General features: G+C 36.4%; 1 protein-coding gene across 1 annotated transcript in view; it reads left to right on the plus strand.

Moving 5' to 3' along the window:
* LOC126273263 (uncharacterized) overlaps positions 1-19,903 on the plus strand; it is a 126,025-nt gene that overhangs the window by 79,788 nt on the left and 26,334 nt on the right. Inside the window, exon 3 of the mRNA XM_049976809.1 lies at positions 10,888-10,957. Coding sequence (XP_049832766.1) covers positions 10,888-10,957 — 70 coding nt within the window. The remainder of the gene's footprint in view (positions 1-10,887; positions 10,958-19,903) is intronic.

A 19,903-nucleotide genomic window follows, 5' to 3' on the forward strand; every position in this document is an offset into this window, starting at 1 on the left:
TTATTACATGTACCTTGTTTGTTGCATTGAAAAAGAAGCATTTCAAGTGAAAAACAAAAATTTTATCGTGCTACTGTAATTTTAATATAACAGACCATACCATATACATTTGTAATGCTAAGCACTCTTTAGGGCGAAAAATACTGTAGTAAGAGATAGTAACACATTGTTGTATTGAAAGAAACAAATTAAACATGAGTACAAAGTAAAAATCAGAGAAAAACAACAAATTAATTTTTATGATAAGCAACAAATCAATCTGTACACAGTTCCACATTACATCTCATGCACTGGTATGTGGTAATGTTTTGCAGTTTATTCGAACACATTGTTGACTTTTTAGTATTTCCACAATCAGGTTGTTCAGTCCACAAAACCATAGTTCATGTGCTACAGTAGTGGATTGTGGGGGGGGATGTCCAGACCTTTTGATGGCATTGCATACTTCTTGTTGTGCCATTGACACAGAAACAAGGCCATTTTCATTTTGTATGGCAGAAGCAATAGCACTTGTTTTATCTTTGTCATGGTTCCTTCTTCTTTCCTTCTGAAGCTTACAGTTTACTTTCACAGTCCCATTGGTCCCAAAACTTTGTTCTCTTTAGAAAAATTACAGCAGCAATAGACACAATAGAATGATGCATAAAAATTATTAAAGTACTGTCATTACTGCATACTGTTATTTCTACCTAACAATGAAAAATTAGCACTTGTCCCTGTGATACAAGTAATGTTGCATACATTTAAATAAATGACCTGTAATTGTTAGTTTATTAATCAACTATTTTTCAGTTTTTGAATGTGAATGACAATTATTTTAATAGTTGCACTTACTCTAAATCCATGGTGTGATTCAGTTGCCAATTGTTCTCCGTAATGGACTGCTTCCCACAAGTACCGATGCAGGAAGGAAAGAGCAGATGTTCAATAACCCTTAAACAAGCATAACAAGATTATAGAAGTTCATTGTTCTCCGGTCCTGTCATGTGTACCATTAATGTAACACTGGGTGCTAATAGGTTAAATGTTGAATTCTAAGTTCCAGTGTTTCTTTCCAGAAGACCATTGAGTGGTGTTGCCACAGTGAGTCAAATTACTGAAAACGTTAATGATGTAGCAAAACCAATACTTAGTGGTATTGAAGGAGGGGAAACAAATGCTAAATCTCAACAAGGCTCTACGGCCAGTTGAGAACACTTATTACATTCTACACAGAATATGTGAGGGAATTAACTCCACTCTTAACAAAGATTTACAGCAGATCCCTTAAACAAAGAAATCTTGCCAGCAGTAGGAAAAATTAAAAGAAGTCACTTATGTATAAAAGCAGCAGCACAATTTATTCTCAGAACTACCATTCTGTCTCTCTTCCATTTGTACCAGAAGTCTAGAACATATGTAGAGTTCAAACATAAAAACTAATTTCCTATTATATTGCAACAAGAATGGATCCTGAAAAAGACCTTGATACAAAATGTAACTCTAATATTTTTTGTCCTAAGAACCATATAGAAAGATAAGAATGTAGTTTCATTCGATTCAGTGTCACACCAATGTTACTTACATATTTAGCCATAAGTAAGACTTGATTAAAAATTCCTAGAGAAAGGGTGGAATGCCTTCTACATACCCAGAAATATCGTAGGGTCATTGCTGTTCAGATAGTATTAATTTTAATCTCAGACATCTTGCAGATGCAGTCTTCTCTGAAGATGTATTAGCCAATAAAAATTGTAGTATCCAACAAGATGGGAGAAAGCTAAATAGTGGCAGCTCAGATTAAGAAGTTAATGTAGATAAATGTAGAGCTGACACCTAAAACAATGAAAATTCTTAGTTGAAATATCGACACTAGTAGGAGTAGGATAAATAGCTTCTCACCGTAAAGATGACTCATTGAGTTGCAGACAGGTACAATGAAAATAGTGTATACATATTACAGCTTTTGCCCAAAGCCTTTTTCAGCAAAGAAAACATGAACACACATTCACACAAAACAAGCACGCCTCATATGCCCATGTCTGCCACAACTGTAATTCTGTTCAGAGTTGCCAATGGTAATGGGTTGTTTTCTTTGTGTGTGTGTGTGTGTGTGTGTGTGTGTGTGTGTGTGTGTGTGTGTGTGTGTGTGTGTGTTCCCTTGCTGAAGAAGGCTTTGGCCAGAAGCTTTGATGTGCAAACAGTCTTTTCATTGTGCCTGTCTGCAACTCAGTGGGTCACCTTTATGGCGAGTAGCAGTCTATCCTTTTCCTAATATTTTTGTGATACTAATATTGCCAACATAGTAAATGTGATTCATCCAGTTCAACCTGAGGACATTCAAACCAAATGCATCCTATTTTCCAAAAGTCAGCAGTTTTGCTGGACGACAGTAGTGAGAAATAGAAAAAGTCAGTTTGCAGGAAATGTAACAAATACTGCATGTGAGAATGACAAATTAATCAGCACAAGTGTGTGTCAGTTACTTGGAATTGTCTTGTCTGGAGAAGGCGTGTCCTGTGAACCCCCATGAAAATAAAATATAGTAGCTGATAGTGAAGTGGTTTCACTACACACTGAAGTGAAAATGACTTACACAGTGCACAGTGCATCAGTCTCTTGAGCTTGCAAAATTTTTAATAGTATTTCTCAAATAACCCTTTCAAAATGGATATCAATGCACAAACTCTGTTCATTTATCAGGGCTAGGACTTAGGTGGAATAATTCAAACATTTATCTCAGTGAAGGCCTTATGTGTATCGCTAACTGGGATCTGACGTCAGTGGCAAGATATATAAAAGTGGATTACACAACTTTTAAGTAAGACTCTGGATTCCTATTTGGGGGAGTTGGGGGGGGGGATGAGTGAATGACAATGGGGGAAATCCATGTGTAGCCATCCCAATTTAGGTTTTCCATGATTTCCCTATATTGATTAAGGTGAATGATAGGATGGTGCTTTTGATAAGGCACAGCCAATTTCCTTTCACAGTCCGAGTTTGTTCTCCATATCTAAATATCCTCGTCATCCTTGAGACATTGTACAGTTATCAAATCATGCTATCACCATCAAGTTAGAACAATTATGTAGATGATGTAATTTTTCCTTTATTAGGTTGTAATTATTAAGCAAAAGTCAGATAACTGATTGAAGCCTCTGAAGAGATCTGTAGGGATGCAGATGTAATTTGAAGTTTACGTGCATTTTGTATATATCTGCCAGGGTCCCATGCATTATTGGCACATGCAGTGTTCACAACATCTTGTGTAATACTTCTGTTTCAGCCATGCAGTATCTGATCATGCATGTGTTACAGCTGAACAGCTCCTGCTGGAGGGGTGGCATAGGTACACAGCCATCTGTTAGGCAACTGGCCATGTTCTGTTCGAAGTGACTATGGTGCAAATGGTTTCATTACAATTAAATCTGACAATACCCAAATGAGTTACGGCACATATAAACTCCAGAAACAGCTTTGTTTTCCCAAATTGCTTGAAGTGAACAGTTTAAGCTGTATTGAGGAAAATTAGAGTTATATGTTTTTTTTTTTTTTTTTTTTTTTTTTTTTTTTTTTTTTTTTTTCTCCCCCCCTTAAGATAGTACATTTTGTTCCTCCGGCAATGCTTCCAGGTCCATCTCTCTTTGACTACCATGTTGGTAAGGCTCACAACTGGAGACCAATCTTGTGGTGCAACATTCACAATAGCTTATTTTGCCAACATTTCCAGCCTAAGATTAATTTTTTATTGTCACCTACCACATAGCTTTCCATATGGGTCACATGAGTTCAATAAGATGGAAAGAGCATGGTATGGAGGAAGATTGATTACTTTATCTTCTTCACTGTAGTCAGTTTGTTGAGATGGAAATAGCCCTCTCCCCCTGCATCCCCCCCCCCCCCCCCCCCCTCATATGGTCTTAGAAGTTCCACCGTTAATTCTGTCTTATTCATGTGAGGTTCAGTTTGTTTTTATGGCATATTTCTGTGATGCAGGTTACCTCCAGGCTTTTGTCAGTGTATGATGTGTCTTGTCCTGCCGAACCACTTGATCGTGCTGAATGAAATTTTCCTCATGGCACACAGATGATGTAATCTCCAGGCCACTGAGTCACTTATCTCTATGATAAACTGCTGGGATGAAAACTTTTCTTGAAACCAAACTCAAGATAGTTCCGAAAGGGCGACTTACTCTCATTAAATAATTCCATTTCTTTGATGTTGAAAAGAAACTTGTTGAACATTGCAACTCCTGTTGTTGATGTTGACAATGTGAATGTTTGGATATTACATGGTGCTAGAATGTGTCTATCATTGTTATCTATTTGTCATAGCTTCTGTTCTTGTCTGTAGTTTCCAAGAAAGAATAACCTATGATGCTTGATCATGCTCATCTGCTTTCCTTTCTATTAACTTCCCAGCAAGCAACACCATAAACTTATGAATGTGCATTCGTGCCTACCTGTCTTGGTTGGTTGGTTTGGAGAGGAGACGATCAAACTACAGGGTCATCTGTCCCTAACCTGTCTTGAAATACCTAAAACTGGCCCCCCACTATTGCACCCTGGTCCAAAATACTCATATGCAGACTACGCCCATTCACATCCTTAACCATGGATATAGACCAACTCTGAAGCCAGTGATCATGAACTCGTGGAACTTTCTTTTACTGCAAACCTTGAGACTTACCGTACTACTACTGAAACAAAGCTAATGTAAAACCCAAGTTCACAGTAACATCTGACAAATGCTATTGAAAAAAAAAAAAAAAAAAAAAAAATTGTACACTTCCCAGTAAGAGCAGAGTAAAGCAGGAGTAATATGCTGACCAACTCGTGCTACTGTTTACTGATGCCACAGCAATGAGTTAATTTATATGACCATGGTCTGGTGCACCATGCACATAACGGTTCTCTGTATATGTTGCTCAAGATTTTGTATATCGGTATGATTTCACTTTGGATGCAAGTTTTTGTCATGAATACTTCGTAATTAGTATTGAGAGTGCTTTTGTATTCCCCCCACCACAGTTTTCAATTTGAAATTAAATTTTCATTTACTAAACACTCATTAAATAGTTTCTATAACTTGACAGTTAAACAAACTTTTAAAATTTTGAAATTAGTAATTCTTGTTATAGGTCCAATATATTCGTATACTTATGGATTAGTAAACAGTATTATTGTTTCCAGCTTCATTTTTCTTAATTAGGCTAAATATTTCTTTTCACTGAACCTTCTTTAAAGCTTCCAGTAACACAGGATAATGGTTTGTTATATAAACTTTTCAGACAGTGCAGTATGATTATAACACTCCACTTTCCATGGTAATCACAACAATCAAACATTGCAATTAACAGTAGTTTGTCATAATCACAATTACAGTACATAGTATTTCCAACAGTTGTCCTTCCATAGTGAGGTGCAACACACAGACTAAAACAATTCCAGAGATTTTCATGTTTTTTCCCTTTTCTAATTAAAAAAAATTGGTGCAAGGACCCTGAACAAAATGGCTTGATCCTCTACCAGTCATTGGCCATCAGCTAATGTTGTCATTCTGGCTGACAGCAATTTTCCACTCACAATGAAGTGTATGATGTTGTGTTGCTCTGACCCTCACTCATTCAACATAGAATGTAAAAAAAATACACTCTTGTGATTATTTCCTAAAATCATACTGTGTAAAAACTCTTTAATGAGATTTTAAAATAAGTACATATTCTTACATCACTCAGGGGTGACAAAGGCAGCAGTGTGCTGGAAAAGTCTGTAACATAACAAACACCCTGTGACATTTTCTTTTACTGCAAATCTTGAGACTTACCACACTGCCACTAAAACAGCACTGATATAGGACACTAGTACACAGTATCAGCTGACAAGTACAGAACACTTCAACTACAGGGCAGGGGGGGGGGGGGGGGGGGGGGGACGTTACTTCACAACAAGAGAAGAGGAACACAGAAGCAGTGAATGCTCACCAGTTCCTGCTAGTGTTTAACGATGCCACAGCAACAGACCGTACTGTACGTGCTGAGCTGTTGGGGCTCACTGTTGATGGAGGGGAAGGAGGCTCACTGTTGATGTTACCTGTGCAACATCATCATGTTCTCGCCACTGGGCCAAACTATCAAAAGTCTCAAGCTATTTTAGTCACACAATTCTTAGTCACACAGTTCGTGTTCTTTAATCAACCTTCAGAGATCTCAGGTTCCTGATACCTAAAGTACTCAACATCTTTGAAAAACTTCTGAAATTTTGTCAGTGGTGTTTAGCTTCATCCTGCATAAAGAATGATTATCGGCAGTTTCTCATTCATAAAACACATTTTAATGTTGGGTTCCAGTGAGACAATCATGTTACACCCTGTGTAAGAAGGAGAAACATCTACCAGAATGTAAAAGGATTTGATAGTGGCAGGATTGTGCCTTATGGAGACTGTGGTTTACTGTGCCTCGACATTGTCTTGTGTTGGTTGGTATTACATGACTATCATGTGAGTATGGAATCAGTGATTCAGGAGGTGTGTATTAAATACCGTGTGGGATCTCAACCGTCCCTTGTGACTAAAACTTGAGAGTGCAGAGGTATTGTTCACTCAGATCTGCAGTATCATAAAACCACATTGTGTACTTTTAAGTCAGGAAATGGGCTTATTTGTCACATGTCAGTTTCCTGTTTGGGCAGTGCAGAGACATTTGGAGTGCCACGGACCATCAGCGCTACTGTAGGTGCAGCAGCAGAGAGGCATGCTGACTTTGGTGTACCCAGTGACAACATTAGACACAGGGTAGCACCAAGTTACCTTTTCATATGATTTCTGGTTTTGGACATGAATGCTTATGAATTGTGTTTGTCATCATCATATTAACCTAGCACCTAGCACAATCATGCTGGTGTGCCATTGGGTGCACGATACAGTAACTGCTGGCTCAGAGAGCTAGTAATTAGAAGTGCATCTGTTATGTTATCCTTCAACATACAGTGCATGACTGCATGTAGCCTGAGAACTTATTTAGTACAGAAGGTGTTTGAGTATTGCCTTGGACGGTATGTTCTGATCTCTCAACTATTGTAGACATCTAATTGTTGGTTATGAAGAGATTGGTGCATTACCACTCACCAGCGAATACAATTCATGAAGTGTGTCATTGAGTTGAAGCAGCCTGGATGACGTTTCTGTATATGTCATCCACATTTGACTTGATGCTCAGCTGTGTTAGAGCCATTGTTGCTGCTAGAGAAGGCAGCTATATTTACTAAACCAAGCATCCTGTACCCATCTGAATCATCAACATATTCAATTTAAGTGTATTCTTCCTGCTATACTTTACATGCACAATAAGTACAATTTTGTTAGGTCTGACTCCATAAGGAAACAGGTGTGCCCAGTGAATGTGGTAAAGAGTACAGCAATCAGTCGCAAATAATATTTATTGCCAGTCTAGGTTTCAGTCACTGGGTGGCTTTCTGAAAGTGCTAAAAGGCTTATAAAAACCATTTACTATATGATATGTGATTCTTACTATATGTACTGTTATATAAGTGTTACATGTGAATCAGTGATAAAGTACATATCAGCAAATGTAAGTTCAAACATTACAACAACTTATATACTGTATACACATAGTTTCACCTGGACTTTTCATGTCAAAGGTTGAGTTCACCCTGAGGCTGCTGTTCACAATTATTATACAACTGGCTTCAGTGTACATCATGCCAGTCTACAGCATCATCTACATGTGTGATGCATAGACAAAGTATATTAAGCTTATTTTAAAATTTGTATGTTATATCGTTTTCTTTATTATTTTGTACTTTTACAAAACTTCTGACTTGTGTAAGTAAAACAAAAAACGTGGTTGTAACTAAAAACAGTGTCAAATGTTTTATAGTTCTACAATGGTGAATCAAATACAAATGGGATTTTAATTTAAGAAAAAATCGTTTATTGAAAAACAAAAGACAGTTGGTTTATTTTTCCACATAGTTTTGTGCTTTAGAAATACAGCTTTCCCAGTGAGAAGGTGGTTGCACATGAATTCCTCCATCCCCTCGCCATGTTGAAGTTGGTGCCCTCCTAAAGTTACTTTAAGCACTCCAAACAGATAGAAATCGCAGAGCAATAGGTCCAGTGCATTTTCTGTATAAAATTTGATTGATAGGACATCTGCAATGGAGTATTGTGGAATTGGATAATAAATCACCTCAGCTGTAAAAGATTTATTTGTTAATCATAACCAATTTCGGGTGACTACCAAGTCCATCTTCAGGTGAACAAAGCGATGAGGTGCATGGCCGCCCCACACTGGACACAAGGCTGCTGTCTGGTCACAGCTGCATGTGAAAGTGATATCCAGTATCAACTGAAGTTGTCTTTTATCTAATTCCATTTCCTGTAGTTTGGAGACTGTTGGAGCCCGCATCATGGGCCCTGGCATTGTTGTGATGGAGGATGGCCTATCGAATTGGTTGGTCTTGTATTCTGTGGTGATATGCATCCCTAACCTTGTTGAGCAGTTCACAGGTATTGATTGTGCATTGATCAAGCAAAAAATCAGTGAGCAAAGTGAGTCATTTGTTGAAAAAAAAAAAAGACTGTTTAAAGATCATTGCCAGTTGATGGTCGAAGATCGTTGCCAGCTGACAGTTGAGTTTTATTTTTAACTGGAGCCCCCTCCTCTTTCCTCTGCCACTCCTTACTAGGTTGTTCGGATTTGGGACTGTAATGGTGGACCCATGTCTCATCGTAGGTGACAATCCGACTCAAAAATGCATCACTTTCTTACGCAAACCTTGCTGCAGGCCTATGACATTCTTCCAAAAGTCTCAATCTGATTGTTGGTCAAGAGCAGGGAGAGCCATCTGAAACACACTTTACATAAATGTAGGTCATTTGTAATGATTGCTTCCGTAACTTATTCTGACGTGCTCTGCAATTTCTGATGACGATCTCGCCCGTCATTTTCCTTCAAGAATGTCTCGAACCGCACCAGTGTCGTACTCTGTAATGCTGGTCTGAGGAAGGCAATAACATTGCTGATTTTCTACACATTCTCATCCTTCCTTGAATTTTTTAAGCCAGAAAAACAAACTGGTCGGTGACAGTGTTTGGTCACTGAACTATGCGTTGTGGAGTGGAGGGTTCATCTGTAGCCCCGACATGGTGAGCATTACTGATAAAGCAGTTGGAAGAAGTATGTAACGTCTGGCTCTCCTAACTCTCAGTGGGCCCAACCAACAATACTAGAAGCAAGAGTATGGTCCTGTCAACTGTTTATATTTTATTCATCCTTGTACGTATGTGGTTGTAACTGTGTGAACTAACCAGTGGCATCAGTTATTGCTGCACACTTTACATATAGGTTAAAAACAGAGTAACTCTTATCCATATGACCCACACTTATGAATTTATGAAAGCAATGTGGAATTCTAAGTACAGTTCAAGGAATTAGGACAGACAAAAATGGTGTTATGTTTTAACAGGAGCAGGATATCAAACTGCCCCAAAATCTATCTAATAGTAAAACATTTCAGACTCCTCCAATAGATCCATAAGCCTATCCTCCTCACATGGACTGAGCATCTTCACGTGTGAGGAAATACCTGGTACACTATGCCCATTTTCTTTGAGGTGGGCCATGAAATTACATTTTTCTGCACATTGTTTTGATCTAAAGTGACATTTTGCCGAACCTGGCTTCCGGTTTGGCTACCAGTTTGTCCCACATAGCAGGAAAGCAGCAGTAATCGAAACAACCTTGAGAGCTTGTGGACGGGTCTATGACTGTGTTGCAGAAGTTCTGTTGGGAAGACCTGACATGCCCTCCATACAGTCCCAATTTGTCCCCATGTGATTTCTATGTTTTTGGAGCCCAAAAGAAAGACATTCATCATTGTTGATTTGTTTGGACAAATCATGGTTCCATAGGCAACCAAAAACATTTTTCCCATGAGAGCATTGACGTTCTTGCTTCACAGTAGCATAAATGTATAAAAAGTTGTGATGGTAACTTTTGAAACAATAAACAGTTCGCTTACTTTTTGTCTACCTGTCTGCTTGTCATTTGACAACCCTGTATAGCAACATTTTCATTGTTCTAGAATTTATTGAAGCAACAACAAATGAAACGATTTTGAATGATGTGTACATAGAGAAACAGGCACAATTGAGACAATTCAAACACATTTCAATGACAGTGAAGCGATGAATTTTGATTGTAGTAATTATAACTGATAAACATTAAATGGTGTTTAGAATATACACTGTTGTAATCTATTGTGTGAAGACTCTGATGAGTCTTTACTGACTTCAAATAACTATACCTGGTGAATGATTTTAACAGAGGTTGGAAGAGGAGTAAGTAAAGGGCAGAAGTGAAGAAAAGAAGCTGTAGAAAAGAAATAAGCATTCTGCACAAAAGAGAGCTGATCAAAGGAATAATTTTGATGGGGGACGAGATCAAACTGTAAGTTCTAAGAAAACAGGAGAAAAGGAAGTGAAAAGTGAAGTGAAATTTATATGTAAAATGATTGTTTAATAAAAACAATAACAGTAAAAATTCACTTTTAAACAGTTAGGTAATGAAAAGCTGTAGGTAAAGCTGTTCATCAAAAGGCATGATTTTGCTTTAGTACTTAACTGGCTTGTGGAATTGCCATGATATAAATTTCCCATGAATATATATGAGATTTTCTTTGCGTTACACAGCAGTTAACTCCCAAACAATTTTACTATCGCTTATACTGGGAACTAATTGTTGTCTTATGTTTCAAAGACACCAGACAACCTGAAAATTATCGTACAACATAGATATAAATGTTACTAATATTTTTCTTTGTAACCTCATACATCTTATTTTCTCTACAAAATAATGATGATGATTGATTTTTTTTTGTTTGGTAGGTGAAGGGGTTGTCTGCAATGACCAAGGAGGCACTCGGTTTGTCATCTACAGGGAACAAAGCTGTTACCGGTAATATATCATGTGTTAAGCTTTTGGATTCTGTAAAATAGTCACGTATCATGCAAGAGTGTGAAACCTCTTTTAGTGGAATTTAAATTAATTTTTACTTTAATTGAGCAAAACAGACTGCCACCTGTTAACAAGAATTGTGATGTTTGTTTGTTCATGCAAAAGTTGTTATTCTATAAAGTGTCAGTCTACAAAAACACTATTATATCATATGTGATGATTATAACCACTCAGAACCATTTTCAGTGCATGTGTGTGTGTGTGGGGGGGGGGGGGGGCATGTGTGTAGTGTAAACAATGAAAGTTACATATAAAATGAGTATCCATTTTAGTTGCATTCAAGGATCTTTTTAGGTGTCTGGACTTCTGAGAGTAATGTATACAATTTTCGTTCCATAGATCAAAAATGAGGAGATCCTCAAGGATGTGGAACATGTCACATTAAAAACAGTCATCACAGTTAATAAACATATTTTATAGGGCCACTAACAGTCACAATTCTTTATCAACTTGCTTTGATTATTTTAATACTACAATCTGTTTTGAAGTGCAGCTTTATTGTCAGGCAAAAATTACAGCACAAAGATATTTAATGTAAATACACACAAACCTTTTGTTGTAATTGTACATATGCCAAGACTACATTTATTTGTGTTAAATGTTTTTGTGTTACAGTATTGCAATAATATAACAGAGGATTACAACTGATATCGGTCTCTATGAAACCTGTTCAAGCAGTCATTTTAGAGTAACAAGGAATATGACTTTGAATTAGTAGTGCCAGTGTCAGTGAAAAGCTTTGAGAACCTACTGGCTTTTTTGATGACTGGCTTAAGAAATTTGGGCAGTGAATTTTTAATGATGCTTATCATCACATACCTTTGTTAGGATGTCATACTGAAAAGTAATGCCTCTGAATTTTTTATTCTGTTCTCAATATTGGTTGAGGTATGCGTATTACTCTGTAGACATTTCTCGTTTCTCTGACGCGAGTTACAACCCTGTGCCTTTGCAGGTTTCTGAATTGTTGCGCGTAACATGGCAGAATGTAACATAACTATCAGTCAGTGCATGAGAAACTGCATGCTGTAATAACCATCCACATATGGAGTAGTCTCTCCCTCAGTATGGCAGTGCCAGACCACACACAAGTGCTGTGACATCTGCAAAATTCGATGCCTTGGGTTCACTGTCTTCCATCATCCTCCACACAGTCTAATTTTTATCTGTTTCTAAAACTTAAAGAACACCTTTGAGGATTTCACTTTGATAGTGGTGAAGTGATGTAGGCAGAGACGAGGTTGTGGGTCTGTCAGCAAAGTCAAACATTCTGCAATGAGAGTATCAGCAGACTGGTCTCTCATTGGGAGAAATGTGTCCATTGTCTGGGTGACTCTGTGGATAAATAAAAATGTAGGCATAAGAATAAAGGTGTAGAATATTAATATAATAAAATAAAATATGTTTTATTAAAAAAAAACTTGAATAATTTTCATATAAAAATTCAGACGCATTGCTTTTCAGCATGATCTTGTTTTTTTGTTAGAACATGCTCGGGACAAGTCTGTGTGAATACTACAGATACTTGTGTAGTTGGAGCTGGACATCTTTCATGAAGGTTAGGAACTGATTCATATAATACTCAGCTATACTTATTTTCTTTTTTTACTATCAATTTTGCTAAGTTTCTGACCACCTGTGGACCATAACACACGTTGATGTTTACATTGCCAGACAGAAAACATATCTGTTACATCATATGTTATACCTCTATTGAAAAATATTATATAGAGTAGTCTTGATCATGTACAAATCATCAATAAGTAGTGACTGGTTTTGACCCAATGTGGATCTTCTTCAGATTACTCTCTGTAATTTAAGAGTACAACTGAATAGAGGGAAACACATAATATAGCAAACATTAAGTTAAAAATAAATTATACAGTGTTATACTGAATGCTGACATATGGAGAAAATAGCACAGAGCAGGGATTGTGGATACCACTGACTATCGATTGCGGACTGTGTGGTAGTGTCATATTGTTAAATAGCAGATGCCCCGTCACTTGCCTGTTACCCTGTGATGATGTACATCATGTCAAAACATGTCACTGCTTAGGAATTAAAGTATTTTTGTGCAATCAAGACCATTCGGTATAATAATTTGTTAATGTGTTTTGTGATTCCTGCTATGACCAGTGTGTTTAAAGAGATTAATTATTGCATTTGTGGAAAGCACAGTTGAATACTTTGTTTGTGGGCCAAAGATGGTCAGAATGTGACCAAAATCAGTAGTTAAAAAAATTGCAGTTGTTTATTGAATGAAGCAGTTCATAGCTTATATTACAAATAGTTCATTGGAAACACTTACAGGGAAATAGTCAGACTTGTCCAGTGCTGAGTTAACGTTTTGAATCCTCATAGGGGGTAAAAACCTACAATTTATTTGTATTAAAAGAGAAAAAAATGATTCATCAGTGACTTTATTAGTAAAAGCAGGTAATGGTATTAGATTTGGTCTATATCTGGGTTATTTGTAAAAGGTATGTTGGTGTTCCGTTTAGGTGTAATGGCAGCCAATCTCTCAGTCTTTTCAGAATGTCTTTTAGAGTGTCAATGTGTACAATATTATTGAAATAGTCCCATACATGAATGTTAAGAGCTACAGAAATAAGTAATAGTCTTATGTGGTCAGATTTTAAAATAAATTTCAAGAAGGCATGACTTTCATTGTTATGCAGTGAATTCGTAATTTCACATGTTCACTTCCATATTTGGTGTTGAAGAGGTTAAGGCAAAATGTGGAATTCTATTGGAGTTTCGGAGTTGAAATTGTTTTGAGATTACATAGTATTTATCATCTCCAGCAAATATAATCTATGTTTGCCAGTGAGGGTGAAAATGGCAGAGGTGATGAAAGCAAGGGAGAGTGGAAATGAAATCACTTGTATTGAAAATGTGCCATGTATTTGGGAATTTGCTTCTGTAAATAGTGTTCATTATAAACTTCCTGATTGTTTGCAAATGTGATGGAAAGAAGATTTCTGTAAGAAAAATGAGTGATTGATAGTAAAAAAACAAACTGGGATGCAAAAGTTTTAAGAAAGTTGGGATGTTGGGGCCACAAAGAAGTAAACAGGGAATGAATATTTTGCAACGGTGATTAACAGTTTCCTTATCGTGCTTAGGAGAAAGTAAAACAGACCAGATGACATCTGTGAAAGAAAATATGTAAACACAAAGAAATGTTTTCAGAACTGCCTACAAAGTTGCCAGAAGGAATCAAACATTAAATGATTTTGAGTCTGAAACTGATGTTCACAAATTGAAAGTGTTGGAAGTAGGGTGTATTCTTCATTCCAGGTTTGCATGTGTCAGCATACTAAGTCACATTGCTGCAAAAATGAAAGCCAGAGCTGTCAAAAATATAATTGTGTCACATAGCAAAATTTCCTTGATACCTGCTGAAAGTTCAAAAATCGGCCAATTGTCTTAATTGATTATGTATATTTGAACAATGTTACCTGATGTGACAAAACCAACTAATATTTTTCTTGATTTGTTTGAAATAGAATGCACATGCACAACAGGTGAAGGTATGTTCAGTGCAGCAAGAATAATTTGTAGGCAAGAGGCAACACTGAAAGGAAAATTTATGAAGTTCTTCTGAAGAAAATCACCAGTATTGACTGTATTGGATTTGGTTTTAATGTCATATTGATAACAAAAATAAAATAAAAATAAAAAACACTACTCAGAGTGCTTGAAGAGAGAAAGGTAAATAGAGGTCCATATTATAATGAAGCCCTCAAAGCAAAGGATTAATTATGGTTCAGAGGGATTTCTCTTCAGAAAGGAGATGAAATGAGATGTACTGCTGGGCCTAGCTAGTTCCATCGACCTAACACCCTACTTCATTTTCTGAAAGTTTATGCAAGTGAATGGAAGACAAACTTTTAAGTGATGAAGATGAAATAGTTTATGCACCGAAGTTATGTTATACAACAGTTTTTAATGTCAAATGTTCCTCTGCCACTGCTTCTATTTTTGCTCCAAATTCTATCTTGCTGTAGTGCTAAATTGCTGCTGTGAGACCCTGTTTGATTTTTAAAATAAACTTTTCGAGATGGAAAATGCAGTGTCCGTAGTAACTGGCTTGAAGAGACAGATGGTTTGAAAAGTAAAGTCTCTGCACAGGGAAAAAAGTTAGTGAAAGTGAAGTATCTTCCAGTTTATGTTCTTGCTGTATTAATTGTGACACTAATGGTATTCAGGCAATTTTAACCAGTGATTGTAACTTTGGAATTAAATGTGCACCACATCAGTTAAATTTATAACTTACAGATCAGAGACAATCTTGTTAAATGTGCCAACAACATGTGTGTTACGTACCAAGGATATTTCCACCATCACTGCTTTGATTTGGGCAATGAAATAAGTGATTTCTAATTACTCTTTGAAATTGCTAAATGATTTTGGTAATGTTTCCGAGATGATGTGCCCTGATAGTGTTCCTGAGCATTTTTCACTTTTGTCTAAGAAAACGGGATAATTAATAACTGATGGACTGGGGACATGTTACAAGAAGTATGTTCATCATATTACACATTGAGTTTTGATGAAACTACTAGATTTAAGGATAAAGAAGAATTGCAGGCAGCCATTACATTTTGGTCAGAGTGTAACATAACAATGTGTCACCTAAGAACTTTCTTCATAGGCAGAGTAGATAGTGAAACATTACATCAGAAATTATGTGAAGCACTTTTTGAAACCAATTTGTTTCTAAATAAATGCCTTATGCTGATATCAGACACACATGACGTCAAGAAGAAAAGTGTTTAGGCTTTTAGATAGTGATGTCCAGGAGATTCGAGGCAGTAAAAACATTAGAATTTACAACATTCATTCCATGCATAATACCTATGTAAAAGCTTTGGAACGTTTAGGTGAGGAAGTATGCAAATATGTACTGTTATTGTGATGTTTCACATGTTTACAGGGAAGAATTTGAAGTGTAACATTCCGCATCACAGGTGTTTGAAGCATATAGCCACAAGTTGACCTATTTTAAGACCTTCAGCCAACAGGCTTTTGGAACTGTGGGGTGATATTCAGTATTACATTATTAGACATACATCTCAAAAACCGAATTCTGCTACTGTTCAGTCCAAATCCTATAATGCCATTGTGAATGCTTTTAAAAACGTGCAGTAAAAGCAGAATTTCATTCCATAATTTCATCTGCAGAACTATTCAGTAAGTCCATGCAACTTTTTCAGAATCAGATACCTTTGATTCATAACTTACCTACAGAAATAAAAAAAACAAACTTCTTGGATTGTGTTTTAAGCTTTCTGCTTTGAGAAAAACTGGGATAATAAATAATGAACTCTTTGCATTGGATAATCTGCTGCCTCTTGAACAGCTAATTGCCAGTGAGCATGTAACTGAAGAGCTTAATAAGCCAGAAGAATGGAACAAGTTGTGGTTCCTAAAGCGTGCCCAAAAACATTCCATTGCAACTTGCAAACATGAAGGAAAAGATGTATTGTCTGGTGCACCACAAAAATATCTAGGTTTTTAGACCCCAAGAAAAAATGAAGCGCAGAAGCTGCAGTGACACATTAAAGTTTGCAAAAATTGTGCTGTTATATGCTCAGCAAAATTACTTATTAGACAGATGGAAGATCCTACTGTTTGAAAAAAATATTCCGATTTAGATAACAGAGGTATTTACAATTACTGGCACCAGGATGTCTGAAAAAGAGCCTCATCTTCCATTGAGTTTAAGTATCCACATTTTTCAAAACTTGTTGTTAAGCCTTTTGTCCCATGGAAATGTGGACATAGAGATCAGATAATCTATTTTGAACCATGCACTAGAAGAAAATAAGGCAGTAACAGTTGCAAGATTTTTAAACAGCGTTTGGACTGTGAGAGGTGACATTTTCTCTCTGTTTCTGTTGGCTCACAGCTCATTAGATATGTACAGAAAGCAGCATCTTGAAGATGAGATTAAAAAGATGAATAACGTGAAAAAAATCAGCTGAGTAAGAAGAAGCTGCTCTGGAATAATGCTCTGGAAGGAGGTACAAGAAGACCTTCTGTCTCAAGCTGTAGATGAATTAAAGAAAGCACTGGAAGAAAAAAGAATTAAAGGGAGAAAACTTGGCTCAGGGTATGCTTGGTATGCACAGATCAGGAAAGGAAAGGCAGCTGAACACTACCGAGAAAAATATTGAGAAACGAAAGTCTAGTAAGATTACTTAAATGCTTACTCAGATTATTATGAAACAGCAACCCAGAACTATTTTGTTTGTATTTTTCCAATATGGATTGTCATTAACTGTAAAAATGTGATGTAGATTTGGTTTGTGAATTACGATTATCGGTAATGAATTACCAATGCAGTTGCATGTATTAATAAATTTCTGTGAAGGAAAAAAATGGTCATACCCCATCTGGAACCATAATAAGGAAATTTATTGTGGTCTTAACTGGTCTTTAGGAAGGGGACTAAAAAAATTAAAATGTTCAGTTTTTGTCACCTTTTTAAGTGCCACCATAGTCTCTCAGCGAGTCACACCACATGTCAAACTTCAGTATCCAGTAAACAGTAGAAGGAAGCCTACCCAAAAAAAATCATGGAAGTGGGTGTGTGTTGGCTTATCACAAGCATCTGATGAGTACCCCTGGATCTTCTTTTTTACTGTCCTGGTACAGCTTATTGTACAGAATACAGAAATAACATAAATGAAGATCAGAAAGCAATCAGTACTTTGCATGTGTGCCTGACAGAAAAGTAATGAATTATTAATTTATTTACAGATGTGTTCACTATATTATCAGCCTCTCAGGTTACCAAGCATTTAAAATGTATTACAGTGATTTAGAAAAGATAACAGAATTGTGACTGATAGGGCTGCCTATAAAATATGTTTGTAAATCATTTATGTTGCATGTACTTGACACAACAGATGTTAAAGGGGTAGTCCTCAATGAATGCATGAAAAATATGCAATAAATCTTTCCAAGAAAAATAAAAGTTATACAAAATCTGACAAAATAGTTTTATTCCTTACAATTTTGTCTTTACAAAATCATTTTTGTATCCACGTCAGATGCTTCCTGTAACTGCTGCGCCATGTGGGAAGACCCCCTTGCAACCAGGATATGTCATCAGTGGGAATTCCCAAAGACCTCCTATTGGACCTGTAACAAAATAATTTTTATAAGTCATTTTCAGTATATTTTCTGCCAGCGTTTATAGAATAATTGAAAAATATTAAGTTATAACAAAATAGTGTCATGTTAAAACAAATGTCATTTTCTTCACACACAAAATGGAGACAAAAGCATGCACCGTAAACAGACTTTCGAAAATGTCACAATATATACACTATGTACACTTATAGAGAATTTAATTTAGGATGGTGGTGTCAAATTCCGATCAAAATCATATGTTCTATTCTCAAGTTATGTTCCCTGCCATACGTTTTTGAGAAAAATGCTATAAAATTTTGGGTTACATTTTTTGTAGTTTAACAGATCTCTAGTCAGCAGGCTTTGGACCATACAGTAATCCTTCGAGATCCAAAAGGAGGTCCACCTCCATCTTCATCATGGCCATAGTGATCCTGCAGGCCTCTTTTGGTAGTTTCTGTTATCTGTTGCTCTGCCCACTCGATACACTTTTTGTGTGCTTTTGTGGAAAAGTTGCAAGGGCATGCCCGAAGACACTTTTTCGCAACCGCTAGTGGATTTTCTGACGAAGTTGAGATGAACCCTACAATAAAGTGGACAACCAAGAGAACATTCTAAGGGAAAAATAAATTTTTGGAAATTTTCAAAGAGAACTAGTCTCTTAATAGTGACATCACTGATTTTAGAATAGTGTTGTTGTGGCATCATTTTAGTTGAAGTGCAATAATATGGCTTATTTTTTAGCTTTATCAGTACATTTAAATATAGTAGTGTTTGTAAATTCAGTAACCACTGAAATTTGTTTCCTGTTTCTTTTACAATTTGAAGCATTGCAGCCTTGTAGAATCTGTATTGTGTTGCATTGATTTATGTTATGGAATGCGTTTAGGTTTTCAAGGCAGATTACTGCCTGCATTGAGTGACTCTTCATGGTTACAGCAGCAATGAATTAAATCTTTACAGCTTTGAAGATGATAACTATTCTGAATGACATTTAACAGTTTAAATATTCTGTAAAGGTCTAAAAAGGTGAAAGATTTTTTTTTTAAAAGTACAAAAGGTGCCTAAACAAAAAAGTGTTTTATGCTGGAATGAAGATGCATGAACAAGCATTACTTGTGCCACTAGTATGAAGCTTTGCAAAATATTGTGTTGTAACCGTTTTGGAAATAATACAACAAGAAATGCAAGTGCTCAGTTTATTTGGAAATGGCTACGCAATTAAACATATAATTGTGGTGACTGATAAAAAAAGTAGCTAAAAACTGTGCTAATCACATTGAAAAGATTTTCCCGCAAAGAAAATTCCACGTGTGTTAATTCCATATCAATCACATGAAGCTGAGGAGACCAATATTTCTGAAGATATGAATACAGTTTTATCATCTGTTGTAATAGCACCATTAAAATTTCAGTGCATTGCTTGAAGAGAGGGAAAAGGCTATTCAAATTGAAAGATGTCGCATCGAAGAGGCAGTTCATCAGAAAATAGCAAGAGCTAGTGGCTTTCATCCTTGTGAATCAGACAATCTGATGCAGGCAGACAGTGTCTTAATTATTTAGGTTACAACAAACTGGTCAAAGAAATCGAGGAAAAGTGGGATATATCCTGCTGTTGAGAAAAATTCACGTTTTGTGATCTTAATCCCTCAAGCTGCTCCAGTAACAAATATGAAAGTTTTGTGTTTCAGATTGAAAAGCAAAAGCAGTCAGGATACTGAAGATCAGAAAAGGAATACT

Source organism: Schistocerca gregaria, chromosome 1 (assembly GCF_023897955.1).
Source record: "Schistocerca gregaria isolate iqSchGreg1 chromosome 1, iqSchGreg1.2, whole genome shotgun sequence".
In the NCBI taxonomy this organism is placed as follows: Eukaryota; Metazoa; Arthropoda; class Insecta; order Orthoptera; family Acrididae; genus Schistocerca; species Schistocerca gregaria.